Source organism: Piliocolobus tephrosceles, chromosome 1 (genome assembly GCF_002776525.5).
Source record: "Piliocolobus tephrosceles isolate RC106 chromosome 1, ASM277652v3, whole genome shotgun sequence".
In the NCBI taxonomy this organism is placed as follows: Eukaryota; Metazoa; Chordata; class Mammalia; order Primates; family Cercopithecidae; genus Piliocolobus; species Piliocolobus tephrosceles.
In genome coordinates this window covers 215,294,967-215,316,356 of record NC_045434.1, presented here as the reverse complement: position 1 = coordinate 215,316,356, position 21,390 = coordinate 215,294,967, and the positions used below count along the sequence as shown (strand labels likewise).

The window sequence follows — 21,390 nt, the reverse complement described above, 5'->3', positions numbered from 1 at the left end:
TCCCAGGTTCAAGCGATTCTTCTGCCTCAGCCTCCTGAGTAGCTGGGACTACAGGTGCGTGCCACCATGCCTGGCTAATTTTTTTAGTAGAGATGGGATTTCACTGTGTTGGCAAGGCTGGTCTCTAACTCCTGACCTCATGATCCGCCTGCCTTGGCCTCCCAAAGTGCTGGGGTTACAGGTGTCAGCCACCGCACCCAGCCTAGCTATTACCTTTGTATTCTACCAGTATGAACTCAAGAAACTCATTTGATTCTTCTGTGTGTAGGTCAGATTCACTATGTGAAACGCTGAAAATATATAGTCTAGAACGTATTAATGATTTCAAATGATTCACACACATTCATAGTTTTCAAGTTACTAAAAGTTGAGAACAAGATTTTGTGGAATGTTCACTTTTTTCCCATCTCCTGGAAATGGAAGTGAGCAAGGTAGAAATCAGAGAGTAAAAAGAATTCCTAAGAATATACTGGGCTGTGCATGGTGGCTCATGCCCGAAATCCCAGCACTTTGGGAGGCCGAGGTGGGGAGATCGTTTGAGACCAGGAGTTCAAGATGAGCCTGGGCAATGTGGCAAAATCCCTTCTCTACAAAAAATACAAAAATAACCAGCACTTTGGGAGGCCGAGGAGGGCAGATGACGGCGTCAGGAGATTGAGACCATCCTGGCTAACACAGTGAAACCCCGTCTCTACTAAAAATATAAAAAATTAGCCGGGCGTGGTGGTGGGCGCCTGTGGTCACAGCTACTCCGGAGGCTGAGGCAGGAGAATGGCGTGAACCAGAAGGCGGAGCTTGCAGTGAGCCAAGATGGCGCCACAGCACCCCAGCCTAGGCGAAAGAGTGAGACTCCGTCTCAAAAAAACAAAAACAAAACAAAACAAAACAAAAAAATCCAAAAATAAGCTGGGTGTGCTGGTGCATGCCTGTAGTCCCGGCTACTAGGAAGGCTGAGGCAGGAGGATCACCTGAACTCAGGAGGCCTAGGGTGCAGTGACTGTAGTGAGCCGTGTTCCATCCACTGCACTCCAGGCTTAAAAAAAAAAAAAAAAAAGAGGCCGGGCGCAGTGGCTCAGGCCTGTAATCCCAGCACTTTGGGAGGCCGAGGCAGGCAGATGACTTGAGGTCAGGAGTTTGAGACTAGCTTGGCCAACATGGTGAGACTCTGTCTCTACTAAAAATACAAAAAATTAGGCCGGGTGCCGTGGCTCACACTTGTAATCCCAGCACTTTGGGAGGCCGAGATGGGCGGACCACAAGGTCAGAAGATGGAGACCATCCTGGCCAACATGGTGAAACCCTGTCTCTACTAAAATACAAAAAATTAGTTGGGCATGGTGGCGTGCGCCTATAGTCCCAGCTTCTCGGGAGGCTGAGACAGAGGAATTGATTGAATTGGGGAGGCAGAGGTTGCAGTAAACTGAGATCACGCTACTGCACTCCAGCCTGGTGACACAGCGAGACTCCGTCTCAAATAAAATCAAATCAAATAAAAAATAATAAAAATTAAAAAAAATTAAAAATAAATAAATAAAAAAGTTGCTGGGTGCAGTGGCACACCCCTGTAATCCCAGCTACTTGGGAGGCTGAGGCAGGAGAATCACTCGAACCTGGGAAGCAGAGGTTTCAGTGAGCCCAGATCGCGCCACTGCACTCAAGCCTGGGTAACAGAGCAAGACTCTGTCTCAAAAAAACAAAAACAAGCCGGGCGCGGTGGCTCACGCCTGTAATCCCAGCACTTTGGGAGGCCGAGGCGGGCGGATCACAAGGTCAGGAGATCGAGACCACGGTGAAACCCCACCTCTACTAAAAATACAAAAAAATTAGCCGGGCTCGGTGGCGGGCGCCTGTAGTCCCAGCTACTTGGGAGGCTGAGGCAGGAGAATGGCAGGAACCCGGGAGGCGGAGCTTGCAGTGAGCCGAGATCGTACCGCTGCACTCCAGCCAGGGGGACAGAGCGAGACTCTGTCTCAAAAAACAACAACAACAACAACAACAAAACAAAAACAATTAAGCTGAACAAAAGGCTGAAACCTTTGAAAAGCAAACCTTTGGTTATGCTCACACCTGCACTCAAGCACAGGGCTAAAATGGGAGACAGAAAGCTTTCTTGTATGTTCCCTCAAGTGGATGTAGTGTAGCTGCTGAGATTTAGGAAGGTGAAGCTATATTTGGTAACTCAATTAAAATAACCACATTCTCAAGTTACTTACTGGGAAACCATGGTATTCTTAGTATTTTTAACTTGTTGCAACCTGTGCTAACGCTGGCTTTTTTCCTCCTCTCCTAAGTAACTATAATAATCTGAGAATTAGTATTCAGCAGTAGGTATAATTAGTTTGTTTTTTGTTTTTAGCAGAAAACGATCATAGACTCCAAGGATCTGGCTACTGTGGTGAATGTTCTTGAACTAATCAAGGAATTTCAGATTCGCCCCCTGCAGCCCAGGAGTAGTACAATATACCTCTAAAAAAACAAGAGACACTGAACAAACTTAAGCCTGTCACACAGAGAAAATCAATGGGTTTTTTTTTTTTTTTTTTTTGAGAGTCTCACTCTGTTGCCAGACTGGAGTGCAGTGGCACGATCTCCGCTCACTGCAACTTCTGCCCTCTGGGTTCAAGCGATTCTCCTGCATCAGCCTCCCAAGAAGCTGGGACTACAGGCGCATGCCACCATGCCCAGATAATTTTTGTATTTTTAGTAGAGACAGGGTTTCACCGTGTTGGACAGGATGGTCTTGATCTCTTGGCCTCGTGATTCGCCCGCCTCGGCCTCCCAAAGTGCTGAGATTACAGCCTCCCAAAGTGCTGAGATTACAGGCGCGAGAAAATAAACTTTATTACTCCACAGCTACATATTATGAGATTGTTTGGGTCAACTACAAGTGGTATAGTCCTTTTCCTGAATTTAGGGAAAGGATGGTAAACATTAGTATCTACATTTCCTCCAAAGGGCTGTATTTCTTTTTCTTTTTTTTTTTGGGGGGACGGAGTCTCGCTCTGTCGCCCAGGCTGGAGTGCAGTGGTGCGATCCGGCTCACTGCAAGCTCCACCTCCCAGGTTCACGCCATTCTCCTGCCTCAGCCTCCCGAGTAGCTGGGACTACAGGAGCCCGCCACCTCGCCCAGCTAATTTTTTGTATTTTTAGCAGAGACGGGGTTTCACCATGTTGGCCAGATGGTCTTCATCTCTTGACCTCGTGATCTGCACGCCTCGGCCTCCCAAAGTGCTGGGATTATAGGGGTGAGCCACCGCGCCCGGCCCAAAGGGCTCTATTTCTAAGGGAAATGGAAAGACAAAACAGGTCCTTTTTCATGCAGTTTTCTCTTTCACTGGAGTAGCAGGAAGGTACAGGTCGTATCTACGTACTAAAAATTACTGTTTACTAAAAACATATTCAATAAATATCCGGCACAGTGGCTTATGCCTGTAATCCCAGCTCTTTGGGAGGCTGAGACAGGCAGATCACCTGAGGCCAAGAGCTCGAAACCAGCCTGGCCAACATGGTGAAACCCCGTCTCTACTAAAAATACAAAAAATTAGCCGGGTGTTGTGGCGCATGCCTGTAATCCCAGCTACTCGGGAGGCTGAGGCAGGAGAATCGCTTGAACCCGGGAGATGGAGGTTGCGGTGAACCGAGATCACACCACTGCACTCCAGCGGGGCAACAAGAGTGAAACTGTCTCAAAAAAGAAAAAAAAGAAAGAAAAATAAACTCTCAAATTGGAAATGAAGGACTTACTCAGAATAATTGACTTGTTGACAAAACTGAGCTTAGAATTCAGGAGAAAATCCCAAACATGGATTGAGTCAGGGGACACATTTTCAGACCCAAGTGATAACTTTTGCTCAGAATGGGTATTCACGCCAGGCAGGCAAGGTAGCTCAGGACTGTAAACTACAATTTGGGAGGCCTAGGCAGGAGGATCCCTTCAGTCCAGGAGTCCCAGAACAGTCTGGGCAACATAGGGAGACCGTCTTAAAAAAAAAAAAAAAAAAAATTAGGCGGGACATGGTGGCTCACACCTGTGATCCCAGCACTTTGGGGGAGGCCAAGGCAGGTGACCATTCTTTTTTTTTCTTTTTTTGAGATGGAGTTTCACTCTTGTTGCCCAGGCTGGAGTGCAATGGCGCAATCTCAGCTCACTGCAAACTCCGCCTCCCTGACCCATGTCAGTCAGGCTGGTCTCAAACTCCCGACCTCAGGTGATCTGCCTGCCTCGGCCTCCCAAAGTGCTAGGATTACAGGTGTAAGCCACTGTGCCTGGCCCGATAATTTCTTAATCTGTGTGTGTGTGGGGGGAAGAATTTAATGTTTATTATGTGAAACATTTACCATAGGGGATAATAATGAGGTGTGAAAAAAAAATTCCCTCTTCTTTCATTTGGGTTTCACCTCCAATAATTATTCCTGGCCAGGCGCGGTGGCTCACGCCTGTAATCCCTGCACTTTGGGAGGCCGAGGCATGCAGATCACGAGGTCAAGCGATCAAGACCATCTGGCCGACATGGTGAAACCCCGTCTTTACTAAAAATACAAAAATTAGCTGGGTGTGGTGGCGGGTGCCAGTAGTCCAGGCTACTCTGGAGGCTAAGGCAGAAGAATCGCTTGAACCCGGGAGGTGGAGATTGCAGTGAGCCGAGATCACGCCACTGTACTCTAGCCTGGCAACAGAGAGAGATTCCGTCTCAAAAAAAAAAAAAAAAAAAACTATTCTTTTTGGTATTTACATTTTTAAACTACCAACAGGATCATCACCTTCTTAGCAGTGTTTCTTATTCTGGCAAAACAAGTTGCTCCTTGTGAATATGACCTTGGGCAATACTGGCTAACCTTGGGACCTCTGCTTTGGTCACAGTAACCAGGTAACATTCCAAATCTGACTAAATCATCTGAATGTGCAATTGTATAAGGAGTTGTTAATCAAGTCTCCATGGGCCAAGTGCAATGTCTCTGTTTTAATCATAGTAATTCTATGTTTTATCTTGTAAGGTACCTCAATTTATCACCTCTGGGAAGCCCTCCAATGGAGTATAACATTGCAGAAATAAAACAACAACAGTAGGCTACCATTTATTTAGCCAGGCACTACGCTAAAAATTTAACAGCTTAGGAAACTGAGGCTCAGAGAAGTATTTCTAAGATTAACACCATCTCCTATTAAATATCTTCATCAGAATGATCATAACCCTTGAAATAGCAACCGCCAGCTGATGTAGCATTAGGCGCCTGTCACATATCTTACTAGTATCTCCATGAGTTCGTTTTCTAATTTGAATTTTAAATTTTGTGTTACTCCCCTTTAACTTCTTCGAAGCTACCAAACGGGTTACTGAATCATCTGCGTTTTTTACTTACCTTTTCCCCCTACTTTCATATGGTTATTAAAAATGTTCCCGTCAGGCCGCCTTTTAAAAGGTCATCGCATAGGGACAGTCCCCTCCGTGTCCGGCCAGCCCTCCACACGTACGGCTGTCAGATACTCTGCGATCCAGCGTTTACACACTGCCCATCCCAGTTAAACACCAGTGAACAAGTGCCAGTCGATGCCAGTACCAAACCCCGCGTCTCCGCCTCGCCCTGCGGGCCGGTCTCCTCCGAGGAGGATATTCAGGATAGTGGGAAAACGGCCGGTCCCAAGGTTAAGCGAAGGCGGCAACAGAAAGCGAACTGAACGCACACCTCTTTAGAACACTGACAACGCTGGCCCGGTGTTTTTAATGAACGAACCCGGCCACCTCGAGTGAATCCCGCAGATGCCTAGAGAAGACCCCGGTCCAGTCCGGGCCCCGCGGGCCCGGAACAGGGAGCCGCGCGAAGCCCGCAGCCGCGAAAACAACTTCGCTGAGCCAGGCCTGGCGAGGGGGCCCGGGCGATGACTCCGCCCTCAGCGGGGAGCCGGGAGCTGGGCCCAGCCGGGCCGCGACGTCAGCGTCCCCGCCCCCGCCGCCCCTACTCCCGGCCGGGCCTCGGGGACCCCCGCCCCACAAAGGGGCGCGAACCCCAAGCAAGAGACGAGGAAGGGGAGGTGCCAGCCGCCGCCCTTCGCAACCCGGGCAGGCAGCCCCGCCCCCATCGCCGCAGCGACCCCCGCCCCCGCGCCCGCCGAGACCGAGGCGCTACCGCTCACACTGCCCCTCCCCCCGCGGCCGAGCCGGCGCGGGCCCCCGCACCACCCCCGCTCCCGCGGCCTCGAGTCCAGAAGACCCGCCTCCACACACCGGGCCGCCGCCGCGGAGCCTCATGGGGGTTGGAGTCCCCAAGGCTTCCTTTGTGCGCAGTATTGGCGGGCCGTGGACTACCACTCCCACAAGGCACCGCGCCCGCCCCCCGCGCCACGCCCCCTCTCCGCTGGCTTCCAGTCGTCACCCAGACTACATTTCCCGACAGGCCTCACGGCTCTCCCGCCCTCCCCCCCGAGACCCGGGCCGAACTGGGCGTCAGGTCGGGGGGCCGGTCGGGTTCCCGCCCGCCGCCGCCGCCGCCGCCCCCCGCAGCCACTCTCCCGCCTCTACCGCCGCGGGAGCTGCATCGTCCACTCCGCTCGGCGGTGGGACCGCCAGTCCGGGGTCACAGCCTGAGAAGCGACGCGCTGAGCCCCCCATCACCTCCAGCCCGGGCGACCCCTCCCGGGTCCGCCCTCGCCCTGCGCAGCCGCTCAAGCCCCCAGCCCCGGGCGGCCCCGCTCCCGCGTCCTAGCTCCTGCACTCTCGCAGCCGCCGCCCCCCGCCCGGAACATGGACTCTGACTCTTGCGCCGCCGCCTTCCACTCGGAGGTGAGTGAAGCTGTGCGCCCAAATCGCCCCCGACCACCCCCTCCGCGATTTTGCTCTCCTCAGGCAGCCGGACTCCCGGTCGCCCGGAGCGCCGCCCTCCCCTTCCCCCGCTTTCCCTTCGTCTGCCCCCCCTGGAGCCCAACCCCCGCCCCCTGCTCGGGCCCGCGCTCGGTTCTCCCCACCGGGCCTCGCCTCCGCGTCCCCTCCGCGTCCTCCCCGCGCCCTTTCCCCAGGGCCGTTGCGCCTATTTCTCTCCCCGTGGCCGCCCCTCTCTGGCCTCGCGTCGCCCCGGGACCTGTCGGCGCCCCCAGTCCCTCCCCACCGGCCTGCTTACTCTTTCCCCGCCCCCGGGGACGCGGTCCGAGCCGCCGCCCGCCCGTAGCTCCGGTTGCTCTAGAGGAGTTTTAGGCCCCCCTCGGACGGGGGTCAGCTCCCGCGGCCCCCGGCTGCTCCCCCGATCCCCCGGTCCGGGTGGCCCGCGCCCCGCCCCCTGACTCCGCGCGCGGCCCAATCGACCCCCGCCCCCTACGGCTCTCGGGGGCCGAGTCCTTCGGGGGCCCCACCCGCTCTGGGGACCCGAGTCCTGCCCCCACCCACCGTCCCCCGGCGCGCTGGCCTCCCCCTTCGGGCCCCCGCCCCCCGCCCGCGGGCTCTGCTGGCTCCGCCCCGACTCACTCCCCCTCCTTCCGGGGATCTGCCCTCGGGGCTCCCGGCCGCCCCCCCGCGCGGTCCCCTCCCCCCCGGCCGAGGCGCTTTGGGGTCGCGAGTGCGGGTCCGGCCACCGCGGACGGGTGGGGGAGGGGAGGCCGCGCAGGAGCCCGCCGGTCTCGCTGCCGCCCCCGGGGGTTCGCAGGGCCTCCCCAGGCCTGGGACCCCCGAATCCTGCCTGGCGCCCCCTCCCACATACCCACGGGATGGGCCCCGCACCTTCCGGGGCCGAGTGTCGCGGGGGGCGGCTGCCGCGGGAGGGCGGGTGGGGGCCGCTCCGCCATCTGCTTTCGGAGGAGGCGGCCGGGCGGGCGGCGTGGGCCTGGTGGGGGCGGCGTGGAGCCCCCCCCATTTCCCGCGCCGGTGCCTCCCGCGCGTCCCCGTCCCGAGGCCGCCGCCGCCCTCCACTTGGCATTCGGGTTCTTGACCCACTTCTGCTGGTTCCCCGCCGAAAGAAAAGTTCTTCGCGGGAGTTGGAGGCCGGGGTGGCGGCCCGCGGTTACCGTGGCTCGGCAGGCTCGCCAGTGCGGGGAGCGCGGTCACCGCGGGCCTTCGCCTTCGCTCCGTGGACGGCCCTGGGGTCCAAGGGGGTGGGAGAGGAGCAGGTTTGCCTAAACCAGGTTGAGAAAACAATTTTCTAAGGCGACTGACTTTCTGAAAGGAAACCCGCGGGCTGAACGCCTACTCCTCGCGGCGGTAGGGGCGGCCCGAGACCCCTGCCCCCCATTTCCCCGCCGGCTTTTCCGCAGCAGACCGGCGGCCGGGTACCAGCACCTCGGGAAGAATGGGGGTTGGTCGGACAAGGCACTGAAAGGAACCTCAGGGAACGTGCTGGGCGAATAAACAGCAATACAGCACACTTGTTTTGGTTAGGAGCAAATAAGACCTCCATCTCTCCGTGTTTCTCCTTCAGGAGAAAATCTTTTCTTGTGATGGGTGTTTCTAGACTGAATGGGGCTGGGACCCGCGAGCAAAAACCTCCATCCACTATTCCATTTAAATGTAGGACTAAGATTCGCAGTAAAGTTCCTGGTTTATTGTGAGTTGAGACATTTGGGTGCCTGGCATCCTGACTGCTGGGAGAGCGGAGGGGGCCCTCTGAGCACGAGAGAGGGGTTCTCAGGTGGTGCTAGCTTGGCAGGGTCAGCCAGGAATCAGCTCCAGGGTCCAGGTCTCCGAGAACTCTGGAGAATGAGAGAATGAGCGGTTGATTATTTATTTATTTTTTTGAGGCGAAATCTTGCTTTGTCTCCCAGGCTGGAGTGCAGTGGCGTGATCTTGGCTCACTGCAACCTCCGCCTCCGAGTTCACGCGATTCTTCTGCCTCAGCCTCCTGAGTAGCTGGGACTACAGGCTCACGCCACCACGCCCAGCTAATTTTTGTATTTTTGGTAGAGATGAGGTTTCACCATGCTGGTTTCGAACTCCTGACCTCGTGATCTACCCGCCTCGGCCTCCCAAAGTGCTGGGATTACAGACGTGAACCACTGCAACCGGCGAGTGGTTGCTTTTTGAATCACTTAACATCAGTTACAGCTGCTGCAGCAGTCCATACTCAGAATGTAAAATCTGTAGCAAAAAAGTAGTTTTTAGAGCTTCTCCTGATAGGCCTGTAGAGACTAATAGATAAAGTCAGAGAATGCCACATGAGCTCTAAGAAATAGTCCTTTGTACACGTTTTTATCTCCCAGCTGATTTCCCAGGATTCTTGGCATAAAGTCTTAATACTCCTCTTTCTGTTTTCTGAAAATGGTGTTATTTCTTGACCTCAGCTTACCTTATCTTGTTTGTGGACCGTGTAAATCTAACGGTATTTTTTGAGTGGTTGACTACAAAAGTTCCAGCTTACTTTTGTTTCTGTGACTCTGCCTAGTAGCCTCTCCTTCAAACACATTCCCTCTTCTCTCTCGTTAATAGGAATACTCCCCCAGTTGCAAGAGGCGCAGGACCGTGGAAGACTTCAACAAATTCTGCACCTTTGTCTTGGCCTATGCTGGCTACATCCCTTATCCCAAGGAGGTAATCTGAGTTTCTGAGACCTTTCTGGATGGGTAGTCAAACCCCAGTGCCTCCACCTCAAGCTTGTGGGCTTCTGACTGGTCAGTGGGTCAGTAGATTTGGAAGGGGCTGCTTGTGGTGACCTCAGTCACTAGTGTGGCAGAAATCTGTTTCTTGAGAGTTAGAATTAGCTAGGGAAATGGTTCTGAAACTGGTAAGAACTCTGGTAGAAAATGCAGGCTTGTCTAGAAAATGGTTTAGTAAACTTTTTTTTTTTTTTTGGAATGGAATCTTGACTCTGTCGCCCAGGCTGGAGTGCAGTGGCATAAACTCCACCCTCGGGTTCAAGGGATTCCTCTGCCTCAGCCTCCTCAGTAGCTGGGATGACAGGTGTGCGCCACCACGCCCAGCTAATTCTTTTGTATTTTAGTAGAGACAGGGTTTCACCTTGTTGGCCAGACTGGTCTCGAACTCCTGACCTCAGGTGATCTGCCTGCCTCAGCCTCCCAGAATGCTGGGATTACAGGTGTGAGCTACTACCCAGCCAGTTTAGTAAACTTTGGAAGTTTATTTACAAATAAAGTATGTGATATCTGCTTGCTCTTTTTGTTTGTTTGTTTGAAATGGAGTCTAGCTCTGCCGCCCAGCCTGCAGTGCCATGGTGCAATTGTGACTCACTGCAACCTCCGCCTCCTGGGTTCAAGTGATTCTCCCGTCTCAGCCTCACAAGTAGCTGGGTGTGCCATCACGCCCAGCTAGTTTTTGTATTTGTACTAGAGATGGGGTTTAACTGTGTTGTCCAGGCTGGTCTCGAACTCCTGACCTCATGATGCCCGCCTTGGCCTCCCAAAAGTGCTGGGATTACAAGCGTGAGCCACTGCACTTGGCTGTCTGCTTGCTCTTTTTTTTTTTTTGAGACGGAGTCTCGCTCTGTCGCCCAGGCTGGAGTGCAGTGGCCGGATCTCAGCTCACTGCAAGCTCCGCCTCCCGGGTTCACGCCATTCTCCTGCCTCAGCCTCCCGAGTAGCTGGGACTACAGGCGCCCACCACCTCGCCCGGCTAGTTTTTTGTATTTTTTAGTAGAGCTGGGGTTTCACCGTGTTCGCCAGGATGGTCTCGATCTCCTGACCTCGTGATCCGCCCGTCTCAGCCTCCCAAAGTGCTGGGATTACAGGCTTGAGCCACCGCGCCTGGCTGCTGCTTGCTCTTAATAAGGGTCTGTAGTTATTGACTGTTGACCGTGGCTGGACGCTATTCTTGGCCTTTGTAATGCTATGAGGTAGGTGCTATTTTTTTATCTCTAGTTTATAAGATGAGGAAACTGAGGCGTAGAGAGGGAAAACTTTGCCTTAGGTCACCCACTAATTAGTGGTGGAGCTTGGGGTTCAACCAGATGGCTGGACTCGGTGCACATGCTGTCTCTCTCTCGGCTCCCTGGCTGCCCAAAATGCGTATTATTGTCTTCAGGGACTCATGGCTACAACTTGATGTAAATGAAGGAGGTTTTTTTTTTTTTGCTTGCTGAGAAAAGGGCAGGACTGGAGGAGAGCTGCTGTGGTGCTCAAACTTCAGGCCTCTTTCATATTCTGTTATTAAGCTCAAAATTGAAGAATCCAGCTTTTTTTTTTTTTTTTTTTTTTTGAGACAAGTCTTGCTCTGTTGCCCAGGCTTGAGTGCAGTGGCATGATCTTGGCCCACTGCAACCTCTTTCTGCTGCACTGAAGTGATCCTCCCACCTCAGCCTTCCAAGTAGCTGGGACTACAGGTCTACCACCATGCCCACCTAATTTTTGTAGTTTTAGTAGATACAGGGTTTTGCCATGTTGACCAGGTTGGTCTCAAACTCCTGGCCCCAAGTGACCCACCTGCCTTGGCTTCCCAAAGTGCTGGGATTACAGGCGTGAGCCACCGTGTTTGGCCATCATTTTATTTTTTTTTGTAGAGACAAGGTCTCACTGTGTTGCCGAGGCTGGACGCGAGCTAGTGATCCTCCTGCCTTGGCCTCCCAGAGTGTTGGATTTACAGGCACGAGCCACTGTGCCCAGTTGCATTCAGTACATTTCTAGCAGGCAAACTGCCAGCATAGGTGGCTAATGCCTACTTTCTTTTTTTCTTTTTTCTTTTTTTTTTGAGACGGTGTCTTGCTCTGTGGCTCAGGCTGGAGTGCAGCGGTGTGATCTCAGCTCACTGCAACCTCTGTTCCCTGGGTTTGAGCAATTCTCCCTGCCTCAGCCTCCCAAGTAGCTGGGATTACAGGCGTCCGCCATCATGCCCAGCTAATTTTTTTTGTATTTTTAGTACAGAGGGGGTTTCACCATGTTGGCCAGGCTGGTCTCGAACTCCCGACCTCAGGTGATCCACCCGCCTCAGCCTCCCAAAGTGCTGGGAATACAGGTGTGGGCCACCACACCCAGCCTAATGCCTGTTTTCTAACAAGGAGAACGTTGCCACTGTTTGCAGATGATACACTTGTGATCTGAAGGAACCATAGAGTTTACTTCACCGCTTTGGGGCAGTAATTACCTACTTGGATTTTGCAATATTTTGGAATGTCTAGTTTTTTAAGAGTGTCGGGAAATTCTCAAAACTAATTTAAATTTACTTAATACACGTTTTGGGAGGGCAAATGGAAGGAGAGGTTTTACAACCAGGGAGCGATGAGCAGATAGGAGTGGGCGTCCACAGCATTCCCTCCCACAGACACCTGTTGCACGTGGATTAATTTCCTGTCTCTAAGATGGGGCTGAGGGTTCGGCAGGGAGTTTCTCTCCTTGTGGCATCACATTAAACTCATGGCACTGTGGTTTTTGTTTTTTTGGTTTTTTTTTTGACATGGAATCTCACTGCATTACCCAGGCTGGAGTGCAGTGGCACAATCTTGGCTTACTGTAGCATTCGCCTCCCAGGTTCAAGTGATTCTTGAGCTGAGCTGCCTCAGCCTCCCAAGTAGCTGGGACTACAGGTGCTCACCACCACACCCAGCTAATTTTTGTATTTTCAGTAGAGATGGGCTTTCACTATGTTGGCCAGGTTGGTCTTGAACTCCTGGTCTCAGGTGATCCGCCTGCCTTGGCCTCCCAAAGTGCTGGGATTATGCGTGTGAACCACTGCGCCTGGCCAGAACTCGTGGTACTGCTGCTTCAAGTGTGATGCTGATGGGTAGAGAAGCTCAAAGTTGTGCGGACGTCTCTGGAGGTCTGACCTGGCTGGGTGGCTGGGGATGCTCTGGTCTGGGCTGGATCTTGTCACCAGTAACTGGAATCCACCACCTTTATGTTTTTAGGAACTCCCTTTAAGGAGCAGCCCCAGCCCTGCCAACAGCACCGCTGGTACCATTGACAGCGACGGCTGGGATGCAGGTTTCTCAGACATCGCGCCCTCAGTGCCCTTGCCAGTCTCTGACCGCTGCTTTAGCCACCTGCAGCCCACTCTCTTGCAGCGAGCCAAGCCCAGTAACTTCCTGCTGGACAGAAAGAAAACGGACAAGCTGAAGAAGAAGAAGAAGAGAAAGCGCAGAGACAGCGATGCGCCCGGGAAGGAGGAGTACAGGGGTGGCTTGCTGAAGCTGGAAGCCACTGACCCCTATGTGGAGACCCCTACGAGTCCCACCTTGCAGGATATCCCCCAGGCTCCCAGCGACCCCTGCTCGGGCTGGGACTCCGATACTCCCTCCAGTGGATCTTGTGCCACTGTGTCACCTGATCAGGTCAAAGAAATAAAAACTGAAGGCAAACGGACTATCGTCCGGCAGGGAAAGCAGGTGGTGTTCCGAGACGAGGACAGCACTGGCAATGATGAAGACATCATGGTGGACTCAGGTGAGTGGTCTCTGAAGGATGATGACCCTTGCTGGCTGGTGGTTAGAGGAGAGGTTATTTTATTAAATGGTCATCTCTCTGGGGCAGAGGGTCTGGTTCCTTCTGTAAAGTGTGACAGCCCCAGTGTCTAAGGAGAAGAGCTGCAGGAATGTGAATATGGAGATGTTTAGGAAGGGGTTGATTGCCGCTAGAGACAGCTGAGATTCCAAGACCTCAGAACATAAAAAGGATAGAGTTCTAAGTAAGCATCCAAGTAAGCATCCAGGCTGGGCGCGGTGGCTCCACCAGTAATGCCAGCACTTTGGGAGGCCAAGGCGGGTGGATTGCTTGAGCTCAGGAGTTGGAGACCAGCCTGGGCAGCATGGCAAAGCCCTGTCACTGCAAAAATACAAAAAAAGGCTGGGCGCGGTGGCTCACGCCTGTAATCCCAGCACTTTGGGAGGCCGAGGCGGGCAGATCACGAGGTCAGGAGTTCGAGAGCAGCCTGACCAACATGGTGAAACCCCGACTCTACTAAAAATAAAAAATAAAATAAAATAAATTAGCCGGCTGTGGTGGTGTGCGCCTGTAATCCCAGCTACTCAGGAGGTTGAGGCAGGAAAATCACTTGAACCCAGGAGGCGGAGGTTGCAGTGAGCCGAGATCGCGCCATTGCACTCCAGCCTGGGTGACAGCAAAACTCCGTCTCGAGAAAAAAAGAAAAACACTAGTTAGCCTAGTGTGGTGGTGTGTCCCTGTAGTCCCAGCTACTTGGGAGGCTGAGGTGGGAGGATGGCTTGAGTGCAGGAGTTTGAGGCTGCAATGAGGTGTGATTGCACCACTGCACTCCAGCCAGGGTGACAGAGTGAGACCCTGTCTCAGAAAAAAAAAAAAAAAGTAAGCATCTCCTGGGTAATACCTGGTTCCCACACATTTTGGAGCCCCTCGTGCCTTCAGAGAGAACTGTCAGCTGCGAGTGGCAATTGGAAGTGTTGTGGTCCGTTGAGTAGTGGGTTTCATAGAAACCCAGCTGATGGCGAGGAACGACGGGAATTTGTCTTCCCTCCTTAAGAGTATCTTTCCTTCCAGATGACGATTCCTGGGACCTCGTGACCTGCTTCTGCATGAAGCCATTTGCCGGCCGCCCCATGATCGAGTGTAATGAGTGCCACACCTGGATCCACCTGTCCTGTGCGAAAATCCGGAAATCCAATGTTCCGGAAGTGTTTGTCTGCCAAAAGTGCCGGGACTCCAAGTTTGACATCCGCCGTTCCAACCGCTCGCGGACGGGCTCCCGGAAGCTGTTCCTGGACTGACTGCTGGCTGGCGAGGAGGCTGCGAGCGTGGAATCGGAAGCGACGGTGTGCTTTTTTGCCCTTCTCTTAGTTGAGCACAGAACTCTCAGCTCTGGTGCGGGCAGATCCCTGCCGTTTAGGTGCCTAAGCAAAAGGACAGGCTGTCCGAGGTAGAAACTGTACATAGCCGGTGACCGAATGCAACCTTTGCCGGCCAGCGATGCTGCCAGAGCTGCGTTCCCTGCAGTGGAGGTGGACTGGACACCCACGTGCAGCGGGTTTGGCTCGTTTGAAAATGAGGGTCCATGGTAGCTGTGCATTTTGCTATCTTCGCTAAGAGATTCCCGCTGATTGGGCTCAGTGCCAGCTGTTACTCTGCTTCCACTGTGTTGGGGAGAGGTGTTCCGTTTCCCCGGCCTGTTAATGAACAGCCATACGTGTAAGCTTTTTCTTGCGTGTTAAGTCTTTTACCAAAAGTGTCTGTACAGCAACCATCCAAGTTGCCCCTACTTAGTGGCTTGCCCTCTGCCTGCGTCAGCTGCTGCCTGACAGGCTGGGGGAGGCACTGGCGGGAGGCCTCGGGCTCCCCTCAAAGGGCGCTGGGGTGGCGGGTCAGCTCGTGGTTCTTAGGTTTCCTTCTGTTTGTTAAAAGGGACAATGTGGCCACTTCTCTGTGGAAAGGGGTTTGGTTGGGGGGTTGAGGTGGCCCATGTTCATAACTCAGTTTCCTGTTTTGCACGATGTAAAAACCCTGTCTTTTTGCACGGTACAGCCAAAAGTATTGGCTGATTTCTTGCTGAGCGCCCTCATAGTTGGTGTGTGAGGTCTTGGTGGGGCCCAGGCCAGCTGTTTGCGAGTGTGGGGACTCGTAGGTTCTGTCCTCGTCTCTTCCTTTCACCTCATTCTGGTAGCAGCATAAAGGTTAGGCAATCACTGGGACCCGCATGGTGTTCCTCTAAATGATAGGGTAAAGGAGAGTTAGGCGGGAGGCCTCTCCGTTGGGTGATTCTCGTGTGCCCTTTAGACAGGCTGGCCTGCCGGTTCCACAGGGCAAGGTTAGGACTTGAGTCCTTTTTTTCTGTTTGGAGTTGGTGAGTGAGTGATAGGGTAACATGGGCCTTCAGGATGACCCCTTGGAACTGTGCCGAGTTCCTTAGATGTCAGCTGGGATCCTGGACCTGGGAGGCCCCTGTGAGGGCCAGCTCTGGAGAAACCTGGGAGTTGATGCCGGAGGCTGTGAAAGAACTCTGCTCGAGGGCAGGGAAGCCCCGGAACACTGGTGGTTCTGGGGCTGGAAGGGAGAGGGGCTCCGGCTTTCTCTGAAAAGAACACTGCTCTTCAGCAGTTCAAGTACTTGTTCTCAAACATTTTCTAATTGATTGGTAGGTTTTCATAAGCATTGTTTCTTTAAGGCATGGAAAGGGAAGAATACTCAAGCGAGTCATGTTTGTTTTCAGCGGGATGGGCCCGCTTTCTCCCTGCTGGGGGCCTCCCCTTCATGTGGCACCTTTGTGCCAGGCCACCAGGCAGACTCTTCCCACCTTCCCCCACTGAAGCACCAAGGGGCTTGAACCGTAATTTGGCTAATCAGAGGCATTTTTTTGTCCTAGTATCTTTCACACTTGTCCAACCGTCTTACTTTTTTAAAGTTCTGTTGCTTGTATTAACATGAAACTAGAGAGAAATAGTTTCTGAAGCCAGTTTATTGTGAAGATCTCCAAGGGGGAGGTTCTGTAGAGAAAAGTAGTAAGCTGGTTTAGAAACTACCTTCTCTCCAGACTCTTGTCTGGTTCTGACCAGGGCAAACAGCCAGGATGCATTGGAGAGGAATTTGCCAAAGATCTGCCCTGAGATAATGCCTGTCCAGTGTCTTCACCACACGAATAACCAAAGCTCCAAAGTGGTTTTCTTCTTTTTTTAAAAAAAATTCCACAAGCTTTTAAAGGTGCATTTAAGAATCCACGTGACTTTAGAGTGGAACTGCCGGCCCTGGCAACTGTCATGTGTGCTAAAAGGTTCAACGCCTCTGGAATGCATGTGCTACTCATCTCCATTTTGTTTCCTTGATTGCATTTTTGTTTTAGCAGATCTGTCCCTGTGGGTGGTGTCTAAGAAGTCAGACACCTTGGTTTTTGTGTTAGATTGAGCTGGGCAGCTGCAATCAGCTTCTTTATATGCAAATTAGGCATGATCCATCTGGGGCTCCTGGTTGGTGGCTAATGAAGTGAGGGGAGGGAGGGATGTCACCCCAAAAGTAGACCCTCCCGTCAGCTTTGGCCAGGCCAGACACTTCACATCGTTTACATGGTTCTGTGTAATTTTAAAGTATGTGTATAAAGCGAAGCTGTTTCTGTGAAACTGTATATTTTGTAAATAAATATATTGCTACTTTGAGGTTCATGATTCAAGGTTCAGGCAATTGTGTTGTGTGCTGAAGGACAGTTGTGTTACTTCTCTACTCACTACCTACCCAAACCATGATTACATCAAGTCTCTGGGAAGGCAGCCTCTCAGTGTGCACTTAGCAGGATAGAAAATGTCCACGGAGTTAATGTACCTTGCTGGTGAATTCCTCAGAAACAAACCACAGGATGAGTAGATGTGAATGGTTCTTGCAGTTTCTTCATCAGATTGTGGATTAGCTCAAGCCCCAGTGAGTGGTTAGCCTACTTTTGATTTATTTATTTATTTTTTTGAGACAGAGTTTTGCTCTTGTCACCCAGGCTGTGAAGTGCAGTGGTGCGATCCTGGCTCATTGCAACTTCCGCCTCCCGGGTTCAAGCGATTCTCCTCCCTCAGCCTCCTGAGTAGCTGGAATTACAGGCACGTGCCACCATGCCCGGCTAATTTTTGTATGTTTAGTAGAGATGGGGTTTCACCATGTCGGCCAGCCTGGCCTTGAACTCCTGATCTCAGGTGATCGCCTGCCTTGGCCTCCCAAAGTGCTGGGATTACAGGCATGAGCCACTGCGCCTGACCAATTTTTTTTTTTCTTCTCACAAGATGATGCCTTCCCTATAGCCTGCTTTGAGAAAGCTGCAGCCTCCTCGGAGTTTCTGCAAGGCCTGAGCTGGAATCTCCCTCCCCCTCGGTTGCCCTTTTTGCCTCTTCACATTTGTGGGTTCCCAGTGACCAAACTTAAGGCAGTGAGCTGTCTGGCCTCTGAACTGACACCACCAGTGGTCAACTAGTACCACCTCCAGTGACGTCCGAGGAGTCCAGACCTATTCACACCTCAAAGCCCTAAAAACACTGACGGGTTGGCCTTCGGTTTCCAGTTGTCCAAGGCTGTGAGTGGCTTTGAGTCCTGGCTGGGTGCTCAAAGCAAGGAGGTGAAAGGCGACGGGCGTTGGCGAATGGGGTAAGACTTGCACAGGCCCAAGGCTAGGAGTTGGGGTTTCGGGCCTGAGTTGCGGCCTGGAGCACCCCTTGACGTGGCGCCCTGGGTCCCGCTCCGACCCTGGGGAGACGCGGGTGGCTGGGATGGCGGGATGGCGGGATGAGCGCGCCCTGGAGCCGTGCCAGGCCGGTCACCACCTCCCGGCGGCCCCGCCCCTCCCCGCAGGTCCTTCCCCTCCCCGCAGGCCCAGCCGCCGCCATCTTTGTTGGGGGCAGCCGGGCCTGGCTCGAGATGCCGAAGTCGTGCGCGGCCCGGCAGTGCTGCAACCGCTACAGCAGCCGCAGGAAGCAGCTCACCTTCCACCGGTAAGAGGCGGGGACCCGGGGTGGCGGGAGGCCCAGACCCCGGGCCCGCGAACCGACTCCGAGGCCTTGGCACGCCGGGCGGGAGCACCCAGGAGGCCCGAGGGCGTGCGGCCCGGGGACAGGCCGAGCTCCTGGGCCCAGAGGGGCTGGCGCCGCCTCGCCCGCCGTGGTGATGCGGCGAGGGGCGCACAGGGGGGCGGACGGAGGGTCAGCGGCGCACCTGGCGGAGCTGGGGCCGGGACACGCCCGGAGCAGAGCAGGTGTCTGCTGAGCGGACGAGCGGGCCGCGGCCGGGGTTTGCTGTGCCCTGGCCCCTACAGCCCCCGCCGCGCGCCGCCCTGAAGGGAGCGCGGCACCTGGGCGGTGCAGTGGAGGAGTGGACCCCCCAAGGGGCGTCCGGGCAGTGGGAAGGGACTTTGCAGGGTCGCGGGAGGATGCTGGAGGCTTTGGAGTCTGCTGCTGCACTCCCCTGGCCCGGCCCGGGAGCAATCGCCCTTGGTCAAAGTTGCGCTTTCTCCAAGGTGCAGCCACGGCACCATTTCTCTACCCACTTTGGGCACATCTCCGAAGGGCGGCTTGTGCTCATGGCTCGCATTCCCTCTGCTCCCATTGCACTGTTTTGTGATAAATGCGTTGCTTGAAGTACGCATAACGTACATACAGAAAAATGCACGAATCATAAGTACACAGCCCAGCGAGTTTTCCCCAGGTGAATGCCACTGAACTGAAACGTTACCGGCTGGGCTCGGTGGCTCAAGCCTGTCATCCTAGCACTTTGGGAGGCTGAGGCGGGAGGATCACTTGAGCCTGGGAGTTCGAGATCAGCCTGGGCAACAGAATGAGACCCTGTCTCTACAAATAATTTTTACAAATTAGCCAGGCAAGGTAGCGTGCCCCTGTAGTCCCAGCTACTCAGGAGGGTGAAGTAGGAGGATTGCTTGAACCCAGGTTCGAGGCTGCAGTGAGCTATAATCCTGCCACTGCATTCCAGCTTGGGTGACAGAGCGATACCTCATCTCAAAATAAGAAATAAAACATCACTACCCCCGGGAAGACCCCCACCTGGACCCGCTCCCAGGCCCGCCTCCTCTCTCCTGCCCAAGGAGAACCCTATCCTGCCCTCTGTCAGAGTGGATTGCAGTTCATTTGCTTTCATTGCCACATTGAATACAAGTACCAGAATTTACCGATTTGTTCTACAATGGAAGGGCATTTGGGTGGCCCCATTTTTTGGATGACAAATACATTGTTCTGGAGGCCGGGCGTGGTGGCTCATGCCTGTAATCCCACCACTTTGGGAGGCCGAGATGGGTGGATCACCTGAGGTCAGGAGTTCGAGACCAGCCTGACCAACATGGTGAAACCCCGTCTCTACTAAAAATACAAAAATTACCGGAGTGTGGTAGTGCGCACCTGAAATCCTAGCTACTCAGGAGTGGTAGTGCGCACCTGAAATCCCAGCTACTCAGGAGGCTGAGGCAGGAGAATCGCTTGACCCTGGGAGGTGTAGGTTGCAGTGAGCCGAGATCGTGCCACTGCACTCCAGCCTGGGCGACAGAGCGAGACTCTGTCTCAAAAAACAAAACAAAAAAAAAACATTGTTTTGGCCAGTTTTGGTGGGACTTGTTGCGGTGCATCTATCTGTTTTGCCTCTGTCAGGCATGTACCTGGGGATGGAGTTGCCGCACCTTCTCTCTTGAAGCCATTCCTTCCATTCCCATGAGAGCTCTGTCATGTCACTAGCGAGCCTCGTGATGTTAATTGACTTTGTGGCATTTCACACAACTGACCCCTGAGCCTGGGTCACTTTTCTCGCATGGCGTCTGGTACACTTCTTGGCTGCAGGTTTCTCTTCTCAGTCTCCTTTGCTGGATCCTCCTTATTTCCAGCATTAAGTGTTGGAGCCCGGGGGTGTGGGCCATGGCCCAGGGGTGGCTTCTAGCCGTACTTGCTCCCAGGGGCCCATCTCACCCAGGCTTATCGGTTCCGCAGGGTTGGCCTCCACACTGACGTCTCCAGATGCGTGTGGCTGGCTGTCACCCCAGCACATGGAAAGCCTAAAAAGCACCTCAACTTTAACTCCTAAGATACAAAACAAACTTCTTTGTTTGGAGACAGACTCTCAATTTGTTGCCCAGGTGGAGTGCAGTGGTGCAGTCTCGGCTCACTGCAGCCTCTGCCTCCCTGGTTCAGGTGATTCTTGTGCCTCAGCCTTCCAAGTAGCTGGGATAACAGGAGTGTGCCACCATGCTGGGCTAATTTTTGCATCTTTAATAGAGATGGGGTTTCACCATGTTGGCCAGGCTGGTCTCAAACTCCTGAGTTGAGGCAGTCGGCCTGCCTTGCCTCCCAAAGTGCTGGGATTACAGGCATGAGCCACCATGCTCATCCACTACAAAACAAACTTCTGATCCCCTTAACCTGCCCTCCTGTAACTTCTTTTATCTCAAACATGAAACTCCTTCCTTCTCAATGTTACCATCTACAGGCAAACCTTACTGCATGACTTTCAAAATACATCCAAATCTGCCCTCTCAGTACCACTTCCTGCTAACACCTGGTCCCACAGCAACCAGGGTGGACTCAGGTTCCATCTCACCTCTGCCTAGAGCCTCCGGGGACTCCCCAACTGCTCAGCGCTCTGCATCATGCAGTCCCCACTCCCTCTCGCTGTCTCAGCCGGACCTGTGTCAGTGGCCGCTCCTGCTGTCCGTTCTGAAGCCCGCATCACTCGCGCTCCCACTTCCTGCAGTCTGTGCTCAATATCACCCCTTCAGCTGCCTTTCCTGACCACCCCAGGGCTTCCCTCTGTCCGTTCTCTGGAGCATCTGTCATCCCTGGAAGACACCGTCCACATGTGTATGGCTCATCAGAGTATCAGCTCCTTGGGGGCGAGGACTGTCTCGTTACCCCCGTTCTCCAGCACGCAGAACAGGGCCTGGCTCATGGCAGGCTCCTGGCAAACATAGCATTGGAAACAGCTCACTTGGGCTCTCTGGCCATGCTCGTGGTCTCGGGTTTCCTGTTAAGAATGCTTTAACAGCTGTGACAGAAGCTTCCAGAAATTAGATGTGATTTTTTTTTTTTTTTTTTTTGAGACGGAGTCTC

General features: G+C 53.6%; 2 protein-coding genes across 4 annotated transcripts in view; both read left to right on the top strand.

The window, feature by feature from the left end:
• Positions 1-6,387: 6,387 nt before the first annotated feature.
• On the top strand, positions 6,388-16,980 carry PHF13 (PHD finger protein 13). The gene is made up of 4 exons (XM_023215223.1): positions 6,388-6,779; positions 9,405-9,506; positions 12,769-13,303; positions 14,372-16,980. The coding sequence occupies exons 1-4, from the start codon at positions 6,741-6,743 to the stop codon at positions 14,596-14,598; spliced, it is 903 nt and encodes a 300-aa protein (XP_023070991.1). The 5' UTR covers positions 6,388-6,740; the 3' UTR covers positions 14,599-16,980.
• Positions 16,981-18,045: 1,065 nt separating this feature from the next.
• The window catches only part of THAP3 (THAP domain containing 3), an 8,524-nt gene continuing 5,179 nt past the window's right edge, over positions 18,046-21,390 (top strand). For 2 of the 3 annotated variants that reach the window (XM_023215225.1, XM_023215224.1), the window contains exon 1: positions 18,129-18,282. In XM_023215225.1, the coding sequence (XP_023070993.1) occupies positions 18,209-18,282 (74 nt within the window). In that variant the 5' untranslated portion in view covers positions 18,129-18,208. Of the gene's footprint in view, positions 18,283-21,390 lie in introns of all 3 variants that reach the window. The other variant, XM_023215226.1, reaches the window with a different exon arrangement.

What these genes read in the sequence shown, in the direction of transcription:
- PHF13 (XM_023215223.1), top strand. Translation starts at nt 6,741, where the DNA reads ATGGACTCTGACTCTTGCGCCGCCGCCTTCCACTCGGAG. An exon ending in ACATCCCTTATCCCAAGGAG is followed by an intron (nt 9,507 to 12,768) that starts GTAATCTGAGTT and finishes TTATGTTTTTAG; the next exon opens with GAACTCCCTTTAAGGAGCAG. An exon ending in AGACATCATGGTGGACTCAG is followed by an intron (nt 13,304 to 14,371) that starts GTGAGTGGTCTC and finishes CTTTCCTTCCAG; the next exon opens with ATGACGATTCCTGGGACCTC.